Source organism: Ascidia mentula, chromosome 6, assembly GCF_947561715.1.
Source record: "Ascidia mentula chromosome 6, kaAscMent1.1, whole genome shotgun sequence".
NCBI classification, from domain to species: Eukaryota; Metazoa; Chordata; class Ascidiacea; order Phlebobranchia; family Ascidiidae; genus Ascidia; species Ascidia mentula.
The window spans coordinates 11,490,270-11,513,041 of NC_138571.1; the positions used below are offsets into that span (position 1 = coordinate 11,490,270).

Below are 22,772 nucleotides of genomic sequence, written 5' to 3' on the forward strand. Positions count from 1 at the left end.
TTATAATTTGCACCAAAATTGGATGTTTTTTATCACAGTAGCATGAGAAAAAGCTGCAATGACTGGTAAAAAATCCTTTTCGGCACAGATGACCAAATATTTTACTATGACTGTACCGGTAGAAGTCCAGAACGTAGTGATCTGTGACGACTGACGAGTTGTCGTATGGCAGGGGAGGGCTGCCACCGTATTGTTTGTTTGTGGCGTTGGAATGACCTGGCACCTAGTGGAATTTTAACACATATGCTGTTACCTTTTGTTCTTTACAGACCTCATGAATTGTCGCGTTTAAACAGTAAATAAATAGACAAATGTGGAAAAATGGGACAGTTTAGCAGACAAATTCAATGGAATGTCACTAGGTCTGTGGCTGTGGCAAGCTTCTTTTATTTGGCCTACCATGGAGCAAAAGCATGTTTGTTTCCATTTATCTCTCTGTACTACCGAGATCTTGGTTTATCTGCTACACAAACTGGAATAGTGAGTGGGACAAAGTCATTGATTTGGTATTTTGCTGCACCAATATGGATGGTCATGGCCAAAAGGTTGGTTGCTTGTTGATAATATTAAAATGCTTTTTAAAATCTTGAAAATCAAACCATTTTTTTCTTTGTGACACATCGTTGAGGAATAACTTTTCAGATATATATTATTTTTTTGTGCAAAAAATGTAAAAAATAAATTATCTGTACACCCTACACATTTTTCCACAAGCTATGTTAGGTCACTGTAGGAAGGTTAGATGTCTCCAATGTTTAAAAACACATTTTTTTACAGAATCCAGAAGACAAGAATAATTTTGTGCTTTGCATTATTGGCCGCTATTGCAAGTAATCTTTCTATTACCCTCGTTCCTGCCCAGGATCCTGACATCTTTAAGAATTGCTTCAAAGCATCTTCTTTAACACCTGGAGTATCTGATGTTATTGGTGTGTAAAAAAGACTACATGATTTTTTGTGCAAATTACTCGTTTTAACATTGTTTGCATGTGTTTATTGTATTTGACTTTAATAATCTGGTAGTAGTGGGTCCATTTCTTGTCTGTGGATAATATTTGTTGACAAAGTACAACATATATACTTGTATGAGGTATTGATTAATATAATGATATATTTTTTGATAGATCACCCTCCAATTCTTGTGAATGAATACAATGTGACCACTTCGACAACTATTGCACCAGAGCTTAAAGTAATTACCACTGCCCAGCCAACAGAAGGCAATGCAACATCAATTGCCATGCAGACAACTGCATCGAGTAATATTGCACAGCGGACAACAACTACCCTATCATCCTACCAACTTGCAGTCCAAATTTCTCCTCGTGTGGCGGAAGACTTGGCAAAGAACAAAACAGAAATCATTGATCTTTTAAAAACTTACGATGAAACGAAGAACTTGCCTTTATGGAAGCAAAGAGGAATTGCTAAAAGGCTTGAAGCTAGCTTGGACATCGCAAACAACATAAACAGTGAAGATGAAAGTGTACAAGCACCTACAAGCACAATTAAAACCTCTACTTTGGAGTTACCCCAAACCACAAGTGCAAGTCTTGTGGATACTGTTAGTAAAGTCGTTGAGAAGTTGAAAAAGGTTTTTCTTAGGAATAAGGCCTTTGATCCATCTTTGACACCTGAAGAATTCATAAATACTAATGAAGATACAAAGTCTTTGACAATTCCCTCCAAAACTCTTCTTATATCTGCATTAGAACAAGAATTATCTCAAGGTTTGAATTTTTTTTTTAAACCTCATGTTTCTATAATAATAAAACTTGTCGAAAAATGTCTCCTGTGTTTGCTGCATGTGATTGTTGAAAAAAATTGACTTTAACGCACATTGTGATTTCAGAATCAATTCAAAAGCGATCAATTTCAAATGATACAAATCTGGAAAACTTTGCTACTCCAACAATTGAAAAGGTAAGCTATGCGATATGTTAGGTTGCTAAACATGAAGCAAATAGAAAGAAAATTTGTTAAATATGCTGCATTTTGATCTTAAACAATGAGTTTTTTGTTTTTTTATTCCGCAGAACCAAACAGCCAACACAAGCATATCAACAACAGTGACTTTCCTGAAAAACAGCATTGTGCACCAAGTGACAGAAAATGCATCAACCTTTCTTCTGGTGATGCTTATTGTGGCAGTTGGTAAGTGAACACTTTCTTGGTCGCACTTGTATTAGTATTTCTTGCCTTCTAACTTGTTTTTTTTCTGCTCAACTTCATGCAAAAATATGGTCACTTTTCAGGTGAAATATTTGCTTCGCCGGTAGAGTTGCTTAGCGACAACTCCCTATATGAATTGCTGGATGAGTTGGATAGTTTAAACAGATATGGCCGTCAGCGAACCTGGGCAATGGTTGGAGTTTTGATCTGTGGAATATCTGTATCTTTGCTGGTTTACTTTTCACCTTGCTTGATAAACATCAACTTATCAAGGTAACATTTTATATTCAGTTTCTTCATAGATTTTTCATTGTTTTAATTCAATTAAGTCATTAAACACTGGTTTGAGTAGGATTTGTTGTAAAATCTTTATTAAATGCTTTTTAATGGTATATAAACAAACTTTAGAATGTCTGCATTGTAAAAAGTTATTATGTTTTAAATCTTAAAAATGTATTCTTAAAGCACTTGTATGTAAGCACACAAATAGCTTTTGCAGTTTCCACAATTGTGGCTGGCCAAAATTGAAACAAAGTGATAAATTACTATTCATCACTGACATGCAGATTTCCTGTCAAACATTGTGTGTTGTGGAGGGATTACCATCATAGTCTGTTGCTGGATTTTTTTCAGTAACCATCCAACCAGACACACTTTATTTACCAGGTTTCACATCCATTTCTATGCTTTTGCTTGCCTGGCTGGTTTGGCATTTGTTGTTGCACCATTTTACCCTTCTTACACTTCCCGCTCTGCCCACGAACAAATGAAAAAGATCCCTTGTATGATGTGCCCCACATGCTCATCCATCACGTGCACGGACTGTAGGCAAGTATTCAAAATGATAGTGACATCACATGTAATTTTGCGAAAGTCTGCTCTGAAATGGCTGCATTGACATTTAATCTGCCAATTGTTGGTGTATTTGAATTAAAGATTAATTGTTTGTCAGCACTTTGTGGGTTACGCCCTGTTGTAAAACATAATTTACAAAATTTGTGGTCAAACCCTAGTTTTAGAACTTACACCAATTTGTCAATAATTTTAATCAGTAAACATCCCATACTATTGTAAATATCTACTTTTTTCTGGTAAATCATTAAAAGTAAATCACAAAGGACATAAAATCACAGTAAGTCAGTGCCTATCAAATTAGCCTTAAACCCAATTTGCCGTGTTGACACGATATTGATTTATATGCAGGCACACCCTTCTTATTGTGACTGTATTTATTGTGGGTATGAGTCAAGCTGCTGTTCAAGATTTCCTTCTGTGGGAGGTTGCAGATATGTCCGGCTCCTCAGAAATTATCTATGGCTCGTTTGTATCAGGTTTGTGTTTTGTAAAAACAGATGATAATTGAAAGATATTTGTATTCTTGTTTGTGGCATAGTTTTGTGCCTTTTATGTGATTTTTTGATTTTGTCTATCTTTTTAAATGTTTTATTTCACTATCAAGGCTGTTAACACCTTCAGCACTTCAAAAATGGACCTTAATATTTTGATCGTTTACATTTTTTTTAATCTGACACTGTTTTTGTAATAGACAAGAAGACATATTGAACTTCTCACATAAGGAATATAAAAAAAATTATTTCCACTCTGACACATTTAGATGTTTATCTTTTGCAACAAACTTAACATACCCTACATTTTAGCTGGGGCGTTGTCGGCTATGATCGCTGCTGTGTTTGGTCGGCGACTATTAACAGCCATAAAACCATTCATAGTGGGCCCGGTGACTCTCTACTTTGTGGCTGCCCAACTTTTCCTATTTTCCATTCTTTTTTCTCCATGGATGATTGTTCCCCTACAGCTCCTGAATGTATTTGGTGAGTGGACTGCTTCATGCCAGATTCTGCTATTCTAGACTGTGCAAACATGAAATGCCAAACACGACGAGTTTAAATATCGTCTTGGTATGTAATGTGACCTATACTTTTCATGTTTGGTTTATAAAACTAAGAGATTTAAATTCAATCCATTCTTTTCATCAATCCTTATGCACATATATGTTTGTATCTTAAAAATGATCATCTTTGAGGCCTATTTCAAGTAAAGGCTCAGATTGTGGGAAGATAAGCAAGAAATATATTTTCATTTTACTGAGCATTTAGTTAAATTCTCAGAAATAGTTATTCAAAGTTGACTTCTTGGAAAAAATAGTATGCAAAGTTGCTCTGCCACTGAACACTAATTTGTGTAGTAAAGGTGCAGTAAAAAGTACCATATTTTGCTGATGTCTGCTCCAAATAAAAGGTTAACTTTTTTACCTTTTTTTCAGGGCACTCATTACTGTGGACATTGGTGAGCTACCAGACCAACATGACAATGTCAACAACATGGAATGAGGATTCCGGCTCAATTCGTCGAGTTAATGACATCCATGTTTTTGCCAGAGCATCTCAGCAAAGAGCTCTGTATACTGCCTACATTTGTACCTACCAGGTGTGTATTTTAAACTAGCATTTCTTTTACACCATTTTAGCATTTGACGATTTTTTTTGTGCTTTACATGTACATTGGTGCTGATAATTTTCGTTAAGTTACTGCTTTCATTATGAACGAAGATTTAACAACTAGATGTGTGGTATAATGGCTTACTGAGAGTGGTACTGAAAAGCCAGCGTTATAGAACCTCAGTCAACCTCCGTCTCCATGCCACATCCTGTCATTGTATTGTTCTTAGGCACAGTTTAGAAAAAAGTTATAACATTTCTTATACTAGACTTCAAAGACCTTTTTTAACATTTGACATGTACAGTTTTTTTTTTATACAACTTTTATTTTTTTTAATATAGTGTGATAGTAAATAGGAATAATCTACTAATTGACTGTTTTCCACACTTAACCAGGGTGTTGCATTTGCAATTGGGAGCATTGTGTCTGGAATTTGGTACGACCTGGCTGGCGGCAGTCTTGTGCCCGTGCTACGTGGATTTTCTTTCCTCATTGCCGTGTGGGCGTCTATGTACCTCTTCTACCAGTGTTGCTGTCTTCCTCGAAGGCTTCACAACAAATACTCAAAGTTGGTTGCTGATAGTGATGAGGATGAGGAGGAGATTTTTGATGCTTCCATTGGCAAGAAATCATGTAAGTTGCCCAAAACATGATGTTGTGTATGTTACAAATACCATTTCTGACAAGATTTTAGTTTTATCTTTTTGCTCCTATCTATCTCTTCGGTCAGTATTTACCTTTAATCTCTTTTTCTTTAATCTTTTAAATTCCCCGTTTCCGGTTTGATTGCAGTAAAAGTATACAAGTTATCTCAAATGAACTACAATTTCAGTGAAGTCGGTTATTTGTGGCTAACATTTAAAATTGCAGTTTTCGTATTGGGCGTTAATCAACAGTGATCGTTGATGTTTGGATGTAGTGTGAAAATTGAGAAAAGTCAAATTTTGTGATTGTTTCAAAAATTATTTTGTAATTTTTAAAATTAATGTGCACAAGTATTTTCGGAAGCCTCCAGCTCAACAATTACAATTTATTTTGTTTAAAACTAGTAAAACTTTCTAACAGGGTACACTCGCACAAGACCGTCACAACAAAAACATGGTCACAACAACAACAGAAAAAAGGGCAATTCTGGACTTAGGATCAAAAAGCCAAAGTCAAAGCGCCATAAAAGTTACAAGCAGGAATACAGCCCAACATCTTCTGAAGATGAAAATGATGAACATGATTGGTTAGCCGTCGCTATGAAGAAAGAAGATTCACGAATGCTTTGATCAGTAAGACCGATGCTATCAACTGCTCATTGTGCGTCTTGTAAATTTGTAGTTCTAGGTGCGTGTGAATTATATACATATGTAGCATTCTTGCAGCGCAGTAAAAACCATTTTGAGGCAAGTCATTCCAGAAATAATTTTAAAAAAAACAGTGAATTTGTTCATCAAGTCCATGTTATTACCCCTAAACTTCTTCAGTGAAAACTTGACCTGAATTTCTTCAACAATTGTGTGTTTTTCTGCTAAATATGCTTCTAGCTGTCAGTTGATGCTAAACAAGAACTATGCCAATGTGATGAACTTTAGTTATTCGTAGGATAATTATATCGTTTATATTAATAGTATTCACTTAACCGAAGCCAATGTTCTCTTTCAATTTCCAGAAATTAATTGTCTAGTTGCAGTATTGAAATGCAGGTTTCTCTGTTCTTGTTTTCTCATCGCATTCACAAACCATTTAGAAAATGTCTTTTTTTTGCCAAAAGGTACCTTTTATGCCAATAGCAGTTAAAGTATTGTTAGTTGAAAAAATACCTTCTAGTATTCAAGACCCCATAGAATTCACTTTAGAACACCAAGTGTTTATGTTACTTGACATAGAATGATTTGAGGAGCACTTTGTCATTGAAGTGTTGTTATATGGTCTTCCGTTCGGTTTCTGCTGTTAAAACAGCCATGTTATTCATGACAAGAATGAACCAATCATGTTCTGTCTTTGTGAGTTTAAAGCACAATCTGTCAATATGATTTTTCTAGCTGAAAATTTCCTTTCCTGTTTGACAAATGCCTGTCATTGTAGATTTAGAGAAAACTCACTGCAGTGTCCTTGACAGTTTATATGTTGTTCATGTTTGCTTGTAAGCTATTTCCAATTTACTTTTTAATATCCACATGTGTGCAGTGTATCAAAGCTATGGCTGTTTTTAAGGTACTAGTATCTTTAATTCTTCAATGAAATGTGCAATTCAGTTATCTTCATAACCATGCACCTGTAGATTGATAAGTTGTAAACTATTGAAACCAGAGGATCTTTGCACCTTTATGTGTATTTGCACTCTTTTTGCTCTCCGATTTGTTATTGCTTTCGAAACAATTGTGGTAAAGCATGTCTGTATTTGTTCCTAATGCAGTTATAGTAGTTCCTTACTCCATTCTGCCTTTTTCCATTTGTGCTGATTGTATTGTAAGAGGCGGGTTGTCCCACATATTATTGAGGCTTGGTTGTCCCACATATTATTTGTTAACCTTACTTGTGCTGTAACATTCAAATTGGCTATTTTTGACCAGATATTGCACACAAATACGGTCAAAGGTTAAGCAACGTTTCAAAGCTTAAATACCGGGAATAAAGCGTGTTAAAACATTCCTCGTTTGTAGCGTCGTGGAGTTACGTCCTGTCACCATATGCACGTTTCTTCGATTTGCACTGACATATTGTTGGATTAAAGCTCAAAAGCACCAACCCCGAATATCCAATTGTACATAGAGTTACGCATTCTGTAGATGTGCGTTTCGTGTCAAGATCTAGTTCCGAATAATTTTTCGTCGACCAGTTTTGTTGTTGACGTTTGCTCACAATAGTTAAAGAATACCACAGGCGTATTTTTTCCAATAGCGTTATCGTCGAATACTACCGTGTCTATCATTTTTGTACCGGATACTTTCTTCTATTACTTCGCCCTGTGTGTTGAATTTTTGCTGATCGTTGCCGAGAATTTTCTGTGTCTTGAAATTTATTAGTGCCTATAACATTTCGACCTGTTGGCATTGTTCATTGGTTGTCTTGGTTTCAAAAACCAAATTTCTGCAATACGGCATAACACAATACGCGATCAAATCAATGGTGAAAATTTAAAGGAAAATAAATGAATGTGTGTACCTACCTACCTGTAGCGTGCTTTTTAAGATGTAAGCTATGCGACAGGTCTTCACTATTCGATTAGTTTTTGCACCAAAATAAACTTAAACATGAAACAAGTTCAGTCGTCGTCGACTAAATCAGTTGTGATTGTTTTAGGAAGTCGCAATTTGAAGACTCGCGCCACTCGGCGTAAACATGCGCCAACGTTGCGCGATGTTTTTTAGGTGAAAAACACATTTTTGAATGAGAAAAATGACGCCACCACTCAATATACCAGTTTAAATGTGATGATCAAGTATCAACATTATTACGGTAGTAATTTTATTTTTTAGGTTTTTATATAATATGTTTTAAATATATTATATATAATCAATTTTATATATTTAAAACGTTCCTTGTGCGTTTTGTAGTCGCTGCAATAAATACGGATGAGGTCAACAAAATCATTTGCAAAGAAAAGTTTTTAGTCATTACTAAAAGCTTTGCTTAAGTCAAAAGCAATATATTTTATTGAAAAAATTATTTTCGTTATAATTATTTATTTCAATACAAAACTATTTCTATTTTAAAAATGTTTTTAAAAATAGGTACGATTCTTTTTATTATTATTTAATTACATCCAATTGTGGAAACTTTATTTATACGGCAATACAGTTTCTTACCTACAGAGCCATCTGTTGTTGTGGTGGTGGCTTGGAACCATCTCATAAATGCAATTTTACGCCTGCGTTTTGCAAAATATTAGTCATGGGTTCTAAGAAAGACCACAAACACAGGAAAGAACACAAACATAAGCATCACAGAAAGCACAGAAGATCTGACTCAGAAGAACGAAGTCCAGTCGCTAAACGAAAGTACGAATCACTGGAAGAATCAGAGGCGCACTCTTCAAGGTAATGATTCTATAGAACTAGTGGTTTAAAATCCTGTAAAATAAAACGACGGCAAATGTCAGAAACTGTTACGTTCCTTGGAAGTTTTGAATTAAAAAAAAAAAAAGTTTTGTGGTGCAATGGTGAAGCATTCACATTGTTTAGCCTATATCAAATGTAGTCTAAAGAAAATCATGAACCTTAAGTAGTTCGATTTTTTGCTTGTCGCCTTTGAGCAACTTACTTGTACTCTCTTTGGTTGATGAAGCTCCTGAATACTACTATCGGAAGAGCTTCACTAATTTATCCTTGCCTTTAAAGTAAAAAACACAGAGGCCCAGAAAAGCACAAAAGAGAGAGGCATCGAAGGGACCATGATGATAGTCCACAGGAAGAAAAACGATCTTTGAAGAGGGAAGAAGTTGAAGTGATAGAGGAGGAGGAGGAGGTTTACGTTCCTCCAGCAACTAAACAATCCAACGATGCAGAAATCGGAGATCACGCCGAGGGGCAAAGTTTAAGTATTGAGGAAACCAATCGTGTACGAGCAAAGCTTGGCCTGAAACCTCTGGAAGTCAACAGCACACCTGGAGGTGAAAATGGGAAGAAGCTTGGACGGAGCGATGAGGATTCTTTTCATGCTCCTGCAACTGATCTGTGGAAGCAAAAGAAGGAGAAGGAAATGAGAGAAAAACTGCAAGCCAGTCGTGACAAAAGAAAAATGAAACAGAAGCTGTCCACGGTTGGTGTATTTTGCAGATTTAAAAGAATAAAAAAATCAGTGTGGTTTTGCCAGTTTGCATTTTTTTTTAAATATTGTCAATGTTATGTTTGTTTACTTTAGTTTTAATAGATTAATAAACCTTAGCAAAAAGCCCTGAGGAAGTCTGGCCGGATGGTGGACGAAACGTTGGTTTCAATAAACCCTTTCGAAACTTAAGTGCCAGAAGAGCAATTCCTATTAATTACTTAACAAAAAGGTTAACAAAAAGCAATTTCTGTGTGTGTTTAAAGCTTTTACTGCATTTAGGCTTTTCTCTACATTTTGCTAATTGCTTTAAATTGTGTTTGTGTTTTTGCAGATCAAAACCCTTGGAGAAGAGGAAGAAGAAGAAAGTGCTGCATCCTGGGTAGTGAGGAGCAGGGAACACCAGGATAAAATCAAAAAAGAGAAACAGCTTGCAGCGATTGGGGATCAGTTTGGAGTTGGAAAATTGGTCCAAAAAGAACTCGGCAAGACAATCAAAAAGGACCCTGATTACTCAGAAAAAGATCTTAAGGTTAGATGTAAATTATAAATTTTTAGCAACTGATGGGACATAAAAGTAAACAAGTTAAGAGTCATTGCAAAAAACAACATTTGAATCTCACCTCACACCAAAGTAAACCACATAAGAATAAAATTTGTCATTTTTGAAACAATTCATTCCGTAATTGAGAAGTGATGGCTGTTTAGCAACTACAGTATAAATATAGTAAAATCCGTGGTGCTCCTGCTTATATACAGTCCTATTTGTGTAATATATCAAACATGAAAAAACAATAAACAACACTGGATCGGTGAACCAAGCCACCCTGGTAGGCTGTCGATCGATACCGTATCTGTAGTAGCTGAGTAAAACTTTTAAGTCAATCTTTCAGACAGCTCTTTTAAAGATGTTTTTAGCATTCTCTAATTTTTAATTTTTTAACATTAATTTTTTTAATTTTTATCAAGGTACTTTCCTTTATGTGGCAGACTTCTACTTAGTTATTTTACGCTGTTTTGTACACTTTGCAGAAACTGATGATGCCCTTTTCAGGGCGAAATATATTTTTCTGACAAAAATAAAAACATCTTTAAAAGAGCTGTCTGAAAGATTGACTTAAAAGTTTTACTCAGCTACTATATATCAAACATTTTATACATTTTTGTTTATTCATACAGGGCCTAAACGTTGAACATTCCTTGGAAAGCTTCGTAGACGGTAGAAGTGCAATCTTGGTAATAAAAGACAAGGACATTTTGGCAAGTGACGAAGAAGATGTTTTGCACAGTGTTAATGTCGATGATATTGAGAAGGCCAAGAAAAATCTTGATATCAAGCGTAGAGGAACCGGATATAAGTAAGCTATTTTTAAGCTAAAACATTCACAGAAATTATTTTTCAATTAGCGCATAGCAGTGGTACTGGTGTATCCATGGAGTCTGAAAGGTCTGAACCATCCTGCTTGTGACATGTATACTTTTTATTGTAACTAATTTTTGGAACTGTTTTTAAAAATATCCTGGGTGTTTCGATCCCATTAACAGGGGTACTCTGTGCAGTATATCTTTTTTAGTGTTCATGACTGGTATAGACAACGCATTAATGTTTCATGCAATGGCATGATTGGTAGGATTGCTTCACTGCGCAGGTCCTTACCTGCTATCATATCATCAAGATCATTAGGTTTACAGGCTTCGCAGCCCAGACTTGCTATGACTGGTAATAGATGTTGGTTTCTGCTGCAAAAAATATTGGACCTACCTGTGCAGTGTGTATAACATCAATGGAGCCATTCTTAAATGTTTTTTTCATTAAAATAAAGAGCGTATGAAGAGGAGGAAGTTGATGAACTTGGATTTTTCAAAGCCAAATCCACACTGGGAAAATATGATGAGGAAATAGAAGGTGAAAAAAAGAATCGCTTTACCATCGGTAATCAAGGTGCAGTGGACACATCGTGGGAACAACAGAAAATACAAATGCGACAAGTAATGTTTCTACTATATATACATGCAATTCCTCCAATGTAGAGCTAATAATCATTGTCTTTAAACATATTGTATTCCTTAAACTTATTCTAGACCTGGGAAGTTAGCCACCGTTTAATCACCTGCTTTAATTTTCACATTTTGTTTTACAGGAAATTAGAGCCAAAGGTGAAACATTAAAGTTGCCTGCTTTAAAAATCGCCTCAGAATATTTGACAGAAGAAGAAATGAAGTTTAAAAAACGCAAAAGAAAGGTTGGTAAATTGTGAAAATGACATAAAACTTCACAGTTCTTCCAAATATCCTTAACATCTGTGAAAACATGGTTGAACTTTGAAATTAATTCCCAAAATGTATTTTTTTTTTGATGTCTATAATCTATCATTCTTGAACAAAATACATGAACACAACTCTACGTCTTCAGGTAAAAAAGGTCCGCAAGCGTGAAACTTTAAAAGCCGATGATCTTGTTCCACTGCCCGGTGAAACCACTGGAATAGATCATGGCTCAAGGTTATTCAGAGATATTTGATCAATGTGACTAAAAATCACCCTGTTAGGTTTTTGAACTTACTATCCTGTTCCAATAACTAAACTCTTGCATATGTATATATATATACATGGTGTTGCTAAAATGATGCGTTATCATTTTATTGTGCTATTGTTCTCAAAATCTAAAGAAATATTTTCCAATTGCTGCTCTTTTAGCTATAAATCACTGAAGATTTGTTGTCAGACTGAACATGTCATTTTTTTAATTTATGTGTTCCTCTGGCGCAATCAAACATATACTTTTATTTAGCAACATTCCACCTGCTACTTAACCTCGTCAGGGTAATAGTAATTTTAATATTATGTTTGACAGATCAAAGTCTGAAAAGATACCAGGTTTGGACATAGAAGATGGAACCAGCAAAACCAAATACGATGAAGCAATGGAAGTTGAAGAGGACAACCAGGTTATTGCAGATGACGAGGATGTTGTTGATGAACTGCAACGTGCACTGGAGAAAACTGTAAGAATCTGCTGCAAGCAAAAGTGCTTCATTAAGATTGCCTTTAGATTTGGGGAAATGTTGTTTCATTAGTTAGATAAATATAGGGCTAGTAACTTTATTGCTTTGATTTTGTTTTTATTTATTGCACAAATGACCTCAGTGTCAAAGTTCATTTAAAATTGTGTAACAATCACCAATTTCACAAAAAAATCCTTTTTATTTTTGCATTATTATATTTAAATATAATTTCCATGTTTTTTATTTATATACAGAGAAGAGCCAAACAAAAGCAAGTCCAGGCTGCTGATGACACTGTTGCTCTTAAAGTTGCTCAACAACTCGAAACTTTGTCCCAGGCTAATTTGGAGAAGCCACAGGACCAGTATTCAAACACGTTGTTTCTGAATGCTACAGATGAGTTTTGCCGGCAATTGGGTAAATAATATTTCAACTTGGATAGGCTGTTACTCACATGTGTTCAGGGCTTTTGTAGTTTCATAAAAAGAAATCATAATTCTTCCCTTTTTTGAGGTTATATGCATAACCTCCTCTTAGACTGTGCTTTGCCTGGTATTAATTTTTGTGATCTTAAAATTTATTTCTATAAATGCTGGTTTCTATATTGCTTGTTAGTTGATGAGCTGGCTGGTGATATTTTTAGTGATAAAACTACTTTTTAAAATGTATTGTTTACAAATATGTTGTATATCTTGCAGGAAACCCAGTTAAGAATGCTAGCATTACACAAGAACAGGACATGGAGATTGAGTCTGACCATGAAGAGGAAGATGAAATGCAGACTTCAGCCTGGAACACTGTTGACCCCGACAAAGAGGAGGTCCCTGAAAAGCCTGTGACATCACACGAAATTGAGGGTATGTAACTCTTCATGTTAATGCCGCAATGTTTCATGCAATTGCATGGTTGGTAAATGTAAAACCATTTAAATCTATAGTCTTACCCAAGCCCATGAGAAGATGCTTTTACTTCATGCCAATTTACATTTTGTCTGTGTTTTTTAGTTTATGTTAAACATAAAGCAAATATTGCTGTTTATTAGGTTATAAAATTTATTGTGGCCATTCATCAATAAAATTAGCTAACATTTTCGTATTTTAAAATTTTGCTAGATCATGCACCAATTGAAGCAGAACCATTAGCTGCCAATGGGTTATTAGGTGCTCTAAAACTTGCAACAAGAAAAGGATATTTGTCTGTAAGTAACTTTTATTTAACAGTCCTGGGAAATTAACATGGGATGATAATATTCTTTTCTTGGAAATATTTGCAGGATGAAAAAGTAAAGAAGGGAAATTTGATTGTTACCACAAACAAAAACAGCAGTTTATACTCCAAAAATTATGCGATTGAGGACAAAAATGCTGTTGACTACTTGGACAAATATGCTAATGAAAAATACACCAAAGACCGATCTCGCTATGACAGAGGTAATACCAGCATTTAAACCACTGGCGTAGAGTACGGGGTGCAGGGGTGACCCCCGAACTTTTCTAAATTTAACCACACAATCACATCGCGTCCTTTCGGCAACCGCAGCATTTCTTTTCTGATTATACTCAAAAGTACTTAACACACAGTATCGTTTGCCTCCTATTCGCGACCTACAATTACGTTGGTGACGAACGTGTAGAAGGTAGAAAACCACGTTTCGTCCAGTTTTTTTTTCGGACAAAAACGTTGCTAACATGGACGGCGCTATAACTTGTATATTATGGCGTGCAAACGATCTTCTGGCGTCAGTATTTTTTCTTCGCCGCACCCATGTTGATGTGTAAAACTCCACGCCTTTGTATTTTTACCATGAAGGTTTTCTAGATTTTTAGGATTTTGTTTTAGGTGTTTTTTGTATTCCTTGTTATTGGCTTAAATTCTGTTAAATATATTTTTAAATGCTGGTACAAGCTTAGTACACATTTGACTAAATAAACTTACTTTCCAGGGATGGTCAGTGAATTTACTGAAAAAAGTGACTACAAGCCTAAAATTGCAATCGAGTACGTAGACGACCACGGAAAAAACATGAGCGCTAAAGAGGCTTTCCGTACTTTGTCTCACCGTTTCCATGGCAAAGGATCCGGAAAGAGCAAACTTGAAAAGAGAATGAAGAAGGCCAAGGAGGAAGAGACAATGAAACACATGAGCTCCACTGATACCCCGCTTAACACCGTTGCAATGATGAAAGAAAAGCTAAGATCTGAGTCTAGCCCCTACATTGTTCTTAGCGGGGCTGGAAAAACTTTAATGGCTGGTGGTTCGTTGTCAAAGACTAAGTAAATGTGACGCGGTGGGTTTCAAGTCTCTTTTATTTCTACTCATTTCATCTGAACAGACTATTGAAGTCTTTTTTGTTACCTGCTGCTTATAACAGAACTGAAATCAGTTTTTCTGCTAAGTGACATAAACTTTGGTATGGTGTTGAGACAAAGTGAAGTGGTTTTAATTTGTCAAACTGCCAAGACTCGTTTACAATTCACTAATAAAACTGGCATTTGAACTCATGCTTTTATTGGGTCAAATAAGATTAAGAAGACCTATTTTTCTAGTTATTACAAAATTTGCCCCACTTTGGTAATTTGCTCACGCCAAAAAAGTTATTGGGTGAGATGCTTATGGCTATTGTTTCTTTGAATATGACTATACACACACATTTCCAATTTGAATTTATTCACAAAGCAACATACAAAATTTGTCAAAGAAATCCTTCAGAACTTGTATGGAAAACATGTTGGAAAGTGAACTTCACTCTAAAAAAATAGTGTACACCTAACCGAAACAGTAAGATTGTAGTTAAGTTTTCAGTTTAAAAGTGGTTTAATTTTAAAACATATACATATACCAAAAGTCTAAGAATATCAAAACTCACTTCGCAGTAAAATAGTTAGATATATTATATTTTCCTATAATTTGTTTAAAAAAAAATTTGCAAACCTTTCAAAAAAGTTCCCTGTGGTTTACCATCCTTCCATTTTCTATATGTCACACTTTGTAGTTGTCGCTTTTTTGCTGCCTCTTGGAATTCTGGCTTTAAACAGTTGCGCAAGGTTTGGGCACAAATTTGTGAATACCGGATATACCTGAAAAAGAAACACCAATATCTTTATTTGGACATAAATTAAACTTTAGACTTTCATCACTACATTTTAAAACGCCAGATAAATAACCATTTTACCAACGCAAAATTTTGGAGAGAGAATGGTCTATAAAAACTGAAACACTTACAATCTACAGAGTTACCATATTTTTTTGTACTTACGTCATACCAGCTTGTCTCCAAGGTGCCACCATTTTATATGTTGAAACAAAAACAGTCTCTTAGAACTACAAGTAAAAGCTACAAGACAAATGCAAAGGAAAGCAGTGTACACATTATTAAAGTAATTTTTTTTTTTTGTTGTATACAGACAATCAAATTTAGACACGAAAAAGGCGTATTCTTAAAAGTTATGTAATGTTTTATTCAAACAATTATCACGAAAATTATTTTTTTACTTCTCTGATTACAAAAATATAACAAACCAACGAAGAAAATTGCTTCGCCGCTTGACTTTCTGATGCGTGACCTACTCTCAAATGTAAATTAACGGGCAACATAGAGGTCTGAAAGCAACTTTTACCAACCAACTCAATGTCCGGACATAGAATGGAGCATCGCAAAGTAAAATGTCAGAATATTGGTATTACTCCACAACTAAATTTTCTGCATCCCCCTTTTTGTTTTTATTATATTTTATTTTAATTCAATTTGTTCTGTTCCGTCATTGAGTTACACAAAACATGTGATTATCAAATCGTGCAAGTTTCTTTTGTTTTATTGAATATATCCGAAAAAATATAACATTTACAGAATTGGTCAATTTTTGAGCAAATGGTCAAATAAAAAGAATCTTTAAAGTAACTTTGCTTCATATCGGTTTTAAAACGTAGGCTAATTTGTAAAAAATAGCTTGTGTGTGCATTAACTCTGTAGCACACGAAGGGACTTTATATTTAAAAATAACCAAGAAACATTATACATTTACCTCTGTATCAACAAGTTTGATGTGTTAAGCTTAAGTTAAAGGCGTTCACCAAATCAGGACTAGATCAGTGGTTTTTACACATCAATAAAGGTATGTGCGTAGGCAGCAGAATTAAGCCGGACGTTCTTCTCGCTTTTTTTCTGTTTAAGCCATTCAAAGCTTTTCTGAAATCTGCTTTGATAAATTCCACTTAATCAATATGTTTGGTAACAATGCGGGAGGCAAGAAGACTAATATACCTGCATAGGTCAACAATTTCTTTGTTTTTTTATTCTGTAGCCATTTGAATGGGTTGTCCAACACTGTCGTAGCAAAGGATTTACTAAACAACATTTGAATGTGATATCTGATTTTATTGTGTTAGTTTTGTTTACCCGTTAACTTTTGTCCAACGCTACTTGTATTGATTAGTTGGTTTGCAAGTTTGACAAGGTAATGGAATGTTGTAGAAGTTAAATTTACTACTGTTTCGTAGTTGTTGAACCACACCCAGCGCATGCTGAACAGAATATATTCTGTTTTTGGGGGTCAATATTTAATCATCATTTAAAAATCACCTCATCCAGAAATTATGTTACATGTAACTTTATCTTACGCAAACATGCAATTATGGTGAAAGTGAAAACAGTAGCCGTATTGCCCCAGGCAAAATTGCCAGTTTTTTACACTTAATAAACGCCAGTTTTCTGGTATGCCAGGACTGCGAAGTGAAAGAAAAAGGTGGTTTAAATGGTCACCATTGGGCGTTTAGTAGGCAGTTTCAAACAATCTGCCGTAAGCACTCGTTATGCCTGGCCGCACAGACTTGAATAAAGCCTTTCTTGTGTTAGTGTAGTGTTGTTGTGAAGGACTTCGTTTACAGCGAGCCGCAGTCGGGCGCTGGGTGGTTTAGAGATCAGAATGATTTGCAATCGACCCCGGAGAGGTCCAATCAGCAACAAAGTGCAGGAAGTATGTTGGGCTGTAACAGCGTCCTTTGCCTCTAAACCACAAGGAAATCGATGGCTGAGTAAGCCATTCAAAACACAAAATAAGGCTGAAAGCACAGTGCTGCTCAAAGTAAGTTTTCTGAAGTAAAGATGAAAGTCAGACAGGGCTGCCATTTGTTATATAAGGCAACAGCAGCGCATGGCAATGTGTTGTAGTCATCTGATGCACGTGTCCAGTAGACGCCTCTGTCAGTCGGTCTGTGAACAAAGCCTTGAGTGACGGCGAACAAGATTTATGATAACAAAGCCTTTTACGCGCTGCTCTTATTACCTAGAGGTGTTTATGATGAGTTGCGACAAGATTAGAATCATCTTAGCATAGCGACTGCTTGTTTTTGTTGCGCGTTTATGGTGATCAATACATGCAAGTTCTAATGTAAGCAGGCAAGTAATACAGTTGTCAGTTACGTAGCTTGTCGCGAATATGGTCATAGGAAAGTGCGTTTTGATAAGACGTACTTACTTCCTGTGGGACTTTTGCTTACAGCTTGGCGCCTTTTCTTAGTGAGCTATACCTCAGCGTTGGCTTCTCTGCCACAATTCGACAGGAAACGGCTGTCGTCTGTCATTCGCTAGGTGAATGAGCTGGGCTCACAGGTCATATTGGTGACAAAGATTGCGTCCTACTAAAAAATACAAGTTTTCTCAAAAAGCGTAGATTATTCAAGCAAAGTTGTGCCATCTTTTATAACCTAAAACGATCATTATTAGTTGCACGTATATGTAAAAATCGAACCGAACGCCGATTTGGGGGAAAAAATACTGCAGTGACGACGAGGAAGTACTGCGCACACAAAATTTCTAATTTGCGTTGTATAAGGGTGGAAGTGCCGCCGTTGTTTCTCTGTGTCGGTTTGAAACATGTAGACGAGGGTTAAGTGCTGAGTTGAACTAGTTCACAAGTCACCAAGCAGAACGAGGCTATCATTGCGCAGGTCTTACGCGTATGTGGTCAGGCCTATGATGCAGGAGTATGAATCACCTACGGCGTCCTGACGTTACTGCAACGCTCTGTTTACATCACATCCGCTGGTCATCGAAAACCAAGTCGGTGTGACTCTAAACTAAACACAAAAATGTTTGCACATTCGAGGTAACATTTCATCACCATTTACGTAGTATTGCTTGGTATGCGGATTTTTCATGTGGACTTGTCATCTTGCGTGTCAAATCAAGTGTTTTGTGTCGTTCATTTGTGGAGTGTTTAGCCACTTTAGAGCCAGAGAAAGTTCGCATGTGAAATATTAATGACCACCTGCGTTTAAACACGTGTGCACTGATAGAAACCAGTGCAGTAAAATACGTTGTAGTTTCTCGATTTTACTGCTTTCTCGAGATTTGCTGTTATTCAGTTTGACTTCCGTCTATACTATGCCGTCGAGCCATTTATTTAAACTATTAGTCGTGACAACAAGAGTATATCGTGATCATGCTTTTCGATGTGGCTACAGACATGTATTTAGTTGAAATTCCTGTTGCTGCCAGGCATATTACAGTTTAAAATGTATTTGAAGTGTAGTTTACTTTGAAATTGCGGTATCAATACCTGATGAAGTCTCGCCGCATGGCAGACGAAACGTCGAATAAATACAGCACGTATATTTTATGCCAGAAGAGCTGTACATTTAAAAATGTATTTATTTGTTTTCAATTCAGTTGGGAAGAGAGAACCTGTTTGTATATATGCATGCGAGTTTGCTTGTAAGTTGCAAGATTTTGGTGGTTGTTAAACGTATATAGCGTAAATTAGAGTATTGTTTTGTTCCTTAAACCAATCACAACTTGCCTGTCGTTGAAAAGCAATACCTGTCACGTTTTGTTTATCAGAAACAATGCGTTTTGTCTTTCAGCAGAGGCAGTTTCTTTCAAACCCAAGTATTTATTTCTTCGTTTGACTTCCGTATATTCATGTTGACAACACATAGACCAAGTTACGTATATGTCGCCTACATTAAAAAATGTTCAATGTAAATATTACGCGAAATACAAACATATGCGCGGCTTGACTGCATCCCTAGCATCTTACGGATAACACATATCCACAATTTAAAATCAATTTTGGCCCACTATGAGGCCTGGATAAACAGCAGCACTGAGAGCTTCTTTGACCGACAGTTCTTGGTCATGATCAGATCGTAAGTTTCATATGCTTTGTAATCAAGTAATGACGCATCCTACAGTAGCATGAATGGCGTGATTGTTTATTTATACTGAACATGACGTATTCATATCACGAAATAAGTTTTTTTTTTGTTTTGCCGAGGATATAGGAAATTGCTAGAGGAAGCCAGGCTATGTTTAGCTTTAACTAGTGCTTAGACAAGTTAGACATTCACTGTCGTAGATAACTGTGCCTTGAAAGTTTTCTAAACAAAGAGTTTACTGACAACAGAGCTTGTACAAGACTACAGCAAGGCAGACTTGTCTATATATCATCCATCGTTATTCGTTTAAATATGTCATAAGTCTGTCGTTTGTATTGTTTTTAAAACATTATATTCAAGGTTACCATATCAGATTTGTGCCTGTTGTTACAATGTCTTGCCAAATACAAATGTACTTATTTGTAAGTAAGCTTCTTTTTGATTAGTGGCCATAATTTGTCTTGGAAAGTTTTCATCAATTTGGTTTGTCAGTTAATTTATTTTTCACGGAGACTACTTTTGTGCAAGAAGTCCTTTCATAAAGTGTGGCAAAACCCAAGAATTTGACTAAAATTACAAAAGTTGGGTGCAAAATACTTGGAGTTGATTACTTGGAATAGAAAAGCCAAAGCTAATATGATATTAATCGATGTGACTCTGGCGTGTTGCTTTGCGTTGTTGTTTTTTTTCTGTTCGTTCAGTCTCATGTCCACCTCGGCGCTCTGCTGCATGTAGCTCATTTAATTATAGTACTGACGATGAACGCAGTTAGTGTTTGAAACGTCTACTCTATAATATGATTAATAGAATATTATCTTTGGCTCTCTAAAAGTCAAATATTCAAATGTTGGTATAATCTACTGCGCCATCGCGTAGTAGCGTGCTTAATCTTGAAACAGACAGTATACAAAGCTTATGTTAACACTACTATACTTTTACCTTTCAGCTGTAAGGGCTTAGGGACAGTATGCTTACCCGAGCAGCCGACTGGGAATACAGGACTGAAGGGAATAACCACGTGATATTTTCCAATATTGTAACCGGGTCCCTGCTACGGCTTTCCAAAATTCCCAAACATCGACGAAAAAACACTGCGGAAAAAAATGAAGAACAGTTCATGGAGATCGAATTTCTCGAGACGGTTATTTACAAAATGCTGGAAAACTGCCGAATTCATTTCAAAGCAGAAAAAGTTGCATTGAGTCAAACGTTTGTCGACGATTTGTCAAGAAATATGAACGATAAGCGTCCGATGCAATTTGGGCTCGACGCATTGGACGACCGGTGTACATACGGTCTGACTATGCCTAATTTCTGCGACCGTGTAGTTCACACAAAAACAAGAATAGATCACCTCATTATTCCTCATTCGCCAGTCGTTAGCATAGAAATAAGACCCAAATCGTGCTACGTCCCTCACCTGTCGGAAAACGCCCCGAGCGCTTTGCGCAACAAATGCTATTTCTGCCTGATGCGCATTTATGCAAAAAATTGCAACCCATCCAAGGCTCGGACTCGTTACTGTCCTCACGATCTTTATTCCAACGACAAATCAAGGATGAAAAGAGCTTTGTGTGACCTCATGGCAAGCCCAAAGCGCTACTTCTCGGTACGCATCGATGACGAGCCGATCGAGTCTGGACATAATGCAAGTGGAGACCCTGAAATACATCCGAGGCTTTCTGCCTTTTTGGACGCAAACGACAACGAAAACGAACTGGAAGCATTTTTGAACCTAGTTTGCGCCATTTTGCTCACCCCCATTACCAATCAAACACTGCTCTCGAAGCCCAACGTTGCTAAGCCCCACTGCCGACGGGGAGCCGATTCCGACACACAACGCGATGCGGGCAACGACGTCACTCGTGACGTAGCCGGCTCAAATGTAATGCAAGTGTTGGCCTGCATACAAGATATGCGCGACCTTCCAATGAGCGAGGTTATGAAAGCGGATGAGCGCGTACGTACATATACTGACTGCAATCCCGAAGATCGAGACCTTCTTTCGCTGGACTTTCCATACTCGGTCGACAACTGGAAATGCGCTCTTGATTTTACCAAGCGCGAACACGAGTTTACTCCACCGCTAGACGATGCCCAAGAGACCGAAAAAAGTGAAATGGTTGCGCTCGTAGCACAATTGCGCCGTTTTATCGTTTCTCGTATTTTTAGCTGCTGTTCTTTAATAATTTCTATGCAAAAAGTCACAGCTTCTGATGTAGAGGAAAATGGGCTTGACGAGAAATCGTTTGTGGTCAACGACGGCTTTGGAAATTCGTATTTATCGTCGATTGCTATCCTTGATCTTTACAAAGATCCTCCAAACCAGATCACAAAATACTACGAAAACGAGCTGCACATTTTGTCGCTTTTGGTCCAGCATTATAAAAAGCTGCAAATTTCGTGAGTTTTATTGCGACATTACATGCCATTTTTTGCCGTATTTTTTTCCAAATCCGTTGTATGAGAATTAGCGTGCGTTTTCTGCTGCCTATGCATACCATATGTAATCTCAGGCCGGGGTTAGGATCAATCATCCGTATTAGCGCATTTATTTTCTGTTTTTGTTGCGTACAGGCATTTTTATTGCACTCTACCGCCTTTTCTCACTATTTTTTACGTCTAGTGAAAAGTTTAAATCAAGTTTATCGAATGCTTTTTTATTTTTAGCGATTTTTGCAATCGGAATAAAGTGTTTGGGACAAAAAAATATGGACTCTATAGCTGATGTGAAATAAATTGTATAATGTAACATTGCTATCCGTTACATTCGGCGAGAAAATGAATCGGAGACAGACCTATAGTTTTTTAGCAGGCTCGTAATAAGTTTGTTTTACACAACAACGTGTACTTGGCTTCAGATGTAGGTTCCCGTAGTTGTGAAGGGTGAACCCAACGTTAAGAAAGGGTTCCGATGTTCGTCTTACATACTCTAACACGGCGCTTGGTCTTGGGCTGTAGCTGGTTGAATCTGTGTATTTCGGTATGAGAACCCAATGTCGAATCCCGCTGGTGGGCGTTCTGAGATCAAAACATTTTATTCATGGAAAGAGTCGCATTAAACAGAGAGATATCAAAGGCCGGGCAGATCAAAAGAGATAATTGATGTTTTTTTCGCTACACAGATAACTACGCTTAAACAAGTACAAAATTTAAAACTGGCTTAAAATACATCCAGTATTCATTTACTAATATCAAAAAGATCTCTGTAGAAATCGATTTAAA

The 22,772-nt window shown here is 36.5% G+C and overlaps 4 protein-coding genes across 4 annotated transcripts; 3 read left to right on the plus strand and 1 right to left on the minus strand.

The window, feature by feature from the left end:
• Nucleotides 1–273: 273 nt before the first annotated feature.
• LOC145905615 (major facilitator superfamily domain-containing protein 6-like protein B) lies at nucleotides 274–7,678 on the plus strand. Its single transcript, XM_082992861.1, has 12 exons — nucleotides 274–545; nucleotides 778–929; nucleotides 1,125–1,730; nucleotides 1,853–1,923; nucleotides 2,037–2,154; nucleotides 2,256–2,445; nucleotides 2,839–3,000; nucleotides 3,376–3,503; nucleotides 3,831–4,004; nucleotides 4,457–4,620; nucleotides 5,028–5,265; nucleotides 5,698–7,678. Exons 1-12 carry the CDS (start codon nucleotides 322–324, stop codon nucleotides 5,904–5,906), a joined length of 2,436 nt encoding a protein of 811 aa, XP_082848987.1. The 5' UTR covers nucleotides 274–321; the 3' UTR covers nucleotides 5,907–7,678.
• Nucleotides 7,679–8,446: 768 nt separating this feature from the next.
• LOC145905603 (U4/U6.U5 tri-snRNP-associated protein 1-like) lies at nucleotides 8,447–14,908 on the plus strand. The gene is made up of 13 exons (XM_082992846.1): nucleotides 8,447–8,660; nucleotides 8,961–9,381; nucleotides 9,722–9,919; nucleotides 10,567–10,745; nucleotides 11,211–11,376; nucleotides 11,529–11,630; nucleotides 11,801–11,889; nucleotides 12,242–12,392; nucleotides 12,647–12,809; nucleotides 13,091–13,249; nucleotides 13,505–13,590; nucleotides 13,666–13,822; nucleotides 14,335–14,908. The coding sequence occupies exons 1-13, from the start codon at nucleotides 8,515–8,517 to the stop codon at nucleotides 14,667–14,669; spliced, it is 2,352 nt and encodes a 783-aa protein (XP_082848972.1). The 5' UTR covers nucleotides 8,447–8,514; the 3' UTR covers nucleotides 14,670–14,908.
• A 130-nt stretch (nucleotides 14,909–15,038) lies between these two features.
• LOC145905604 (ATP synthase subunit epsilon-like protein, mitochondrial) lies at nucleotides 15,039–15,917 on the minus strand. Its single transcript, XM_082992847.1, has 3 exons — nucleotides 15,649–15,917; nucleotides 15,324–15,469; nucleotides 15,039–15,139 (listed from the first exon to the last, which is right to left on the minus strand). Exons 1-3 carry the CDS (start codon nucleotides 15,678–15,680, stop codon nucleotides 15,135–15,137), a joined length of 183 nt encoding a protein of 60 aa, XP_082848973.1. The 5' UTR covers nucleotides 15,681–15,917; the 3' UTR covers nucleotides 15,039–15,134.
• Nucleotides 15,918–19,685: 3,768 nt separating this feature from the next.
• On the plus strand, nucleotides 19,686–22,257 carry LOC145905634 (inositol-pentakisphosphate 2-kinase-like). The gene is made up of 2 exons (XM_082992888.1): nucleotides 19,686–19,800; nucleotides 19,870–22,257. Exon 2 carries the CDS (start codon nucleotides 20,515–20,517, stop codon nucleotides 21,952–21,954), a length of 1,440 nt encoding a protein of 479 aa, XP_082849014.1. The 5' UTR covers nucleotides 19,686–19,800; nucleotides 19,870–20,514; the 3' UTR covers nucleotides 21,955–22,257.
• The last annotated feature ends 515 nt before the right edge of the window (nucleotides 22,258–22,772 follow it).

What these genes read in the sequence shown, in the direction of transcription:
- LOC145905603 (XM_082992846.1), top strand. Translation starts at nt 8,515, where the DNA reads ATGGGTTCTAAGAAAGACCACAAACACAGGAAAGAACACAAACATAAG. An exon ending in TCAGAGGCGCACTCTTCAAG is followed by an intron (nt 8,661 to 8,960) that starts GTAATGATTCTA and finishes TTGCCTTTAAAG; the next exon opens with TAAAAAACACAGAGGCCCAG. An exon ending in AGAAAATACAAATGCGACAA is followed by an intron (nt 11,377 to 11,528) that starts GTAATGTTTCTA and finishes TTTGTTTTACAG; the next exon opens with GAAATTAGAGCCAAAGGTGA.
- LOC145905634 (XM_082992888.1), top strand. Translation starts at nt 20,515, where the DNA reads ATGCTTACCCGAGCAGCCGACTGGGAATACAGGACTGAAGGGAATAAC.
- LOC145905604 (XM_082992847.1), bottom strand. Translation starts at nt 15,680, where the DNA reads ATGGTGGCACCTTGGAGACAAGCTGGTATGAC. An exon ending in TGGAGACAAGCTGGTATGAC is followed by an intron (nt 15,470 to 15,648) that starts GTAAGTACAAAA and finishes TTTCTTTTTCAG; the next exon opens with GTATATCCGGTATTCACAAA.
- LOC145905615 (XM_082992861.1), top strand. Translation starts at nt 322, where the DNA reads ATGGGACAGTTTAGCAGACAAATTCAATGGAATGTCACTAGGTCTGTG. An exon ending in CTACTCCAACAATTGAAAAG is followed by an intron (nt 1,924 to 2,036) that starts GTAAGCTATGCG and finishes TTTATTCCGCAG; the next exon opens with AACCAAACAGCCAACACAAG. An exon ending in TTCCATTGGCAAGAAATCAT is followed by an intron (nt 5,266 to 5,697) that starts GTAAGTTGCCCA and finishes ACTTTCTAACAG; the next exon opens with GGTACACTCGCACAAGACCG.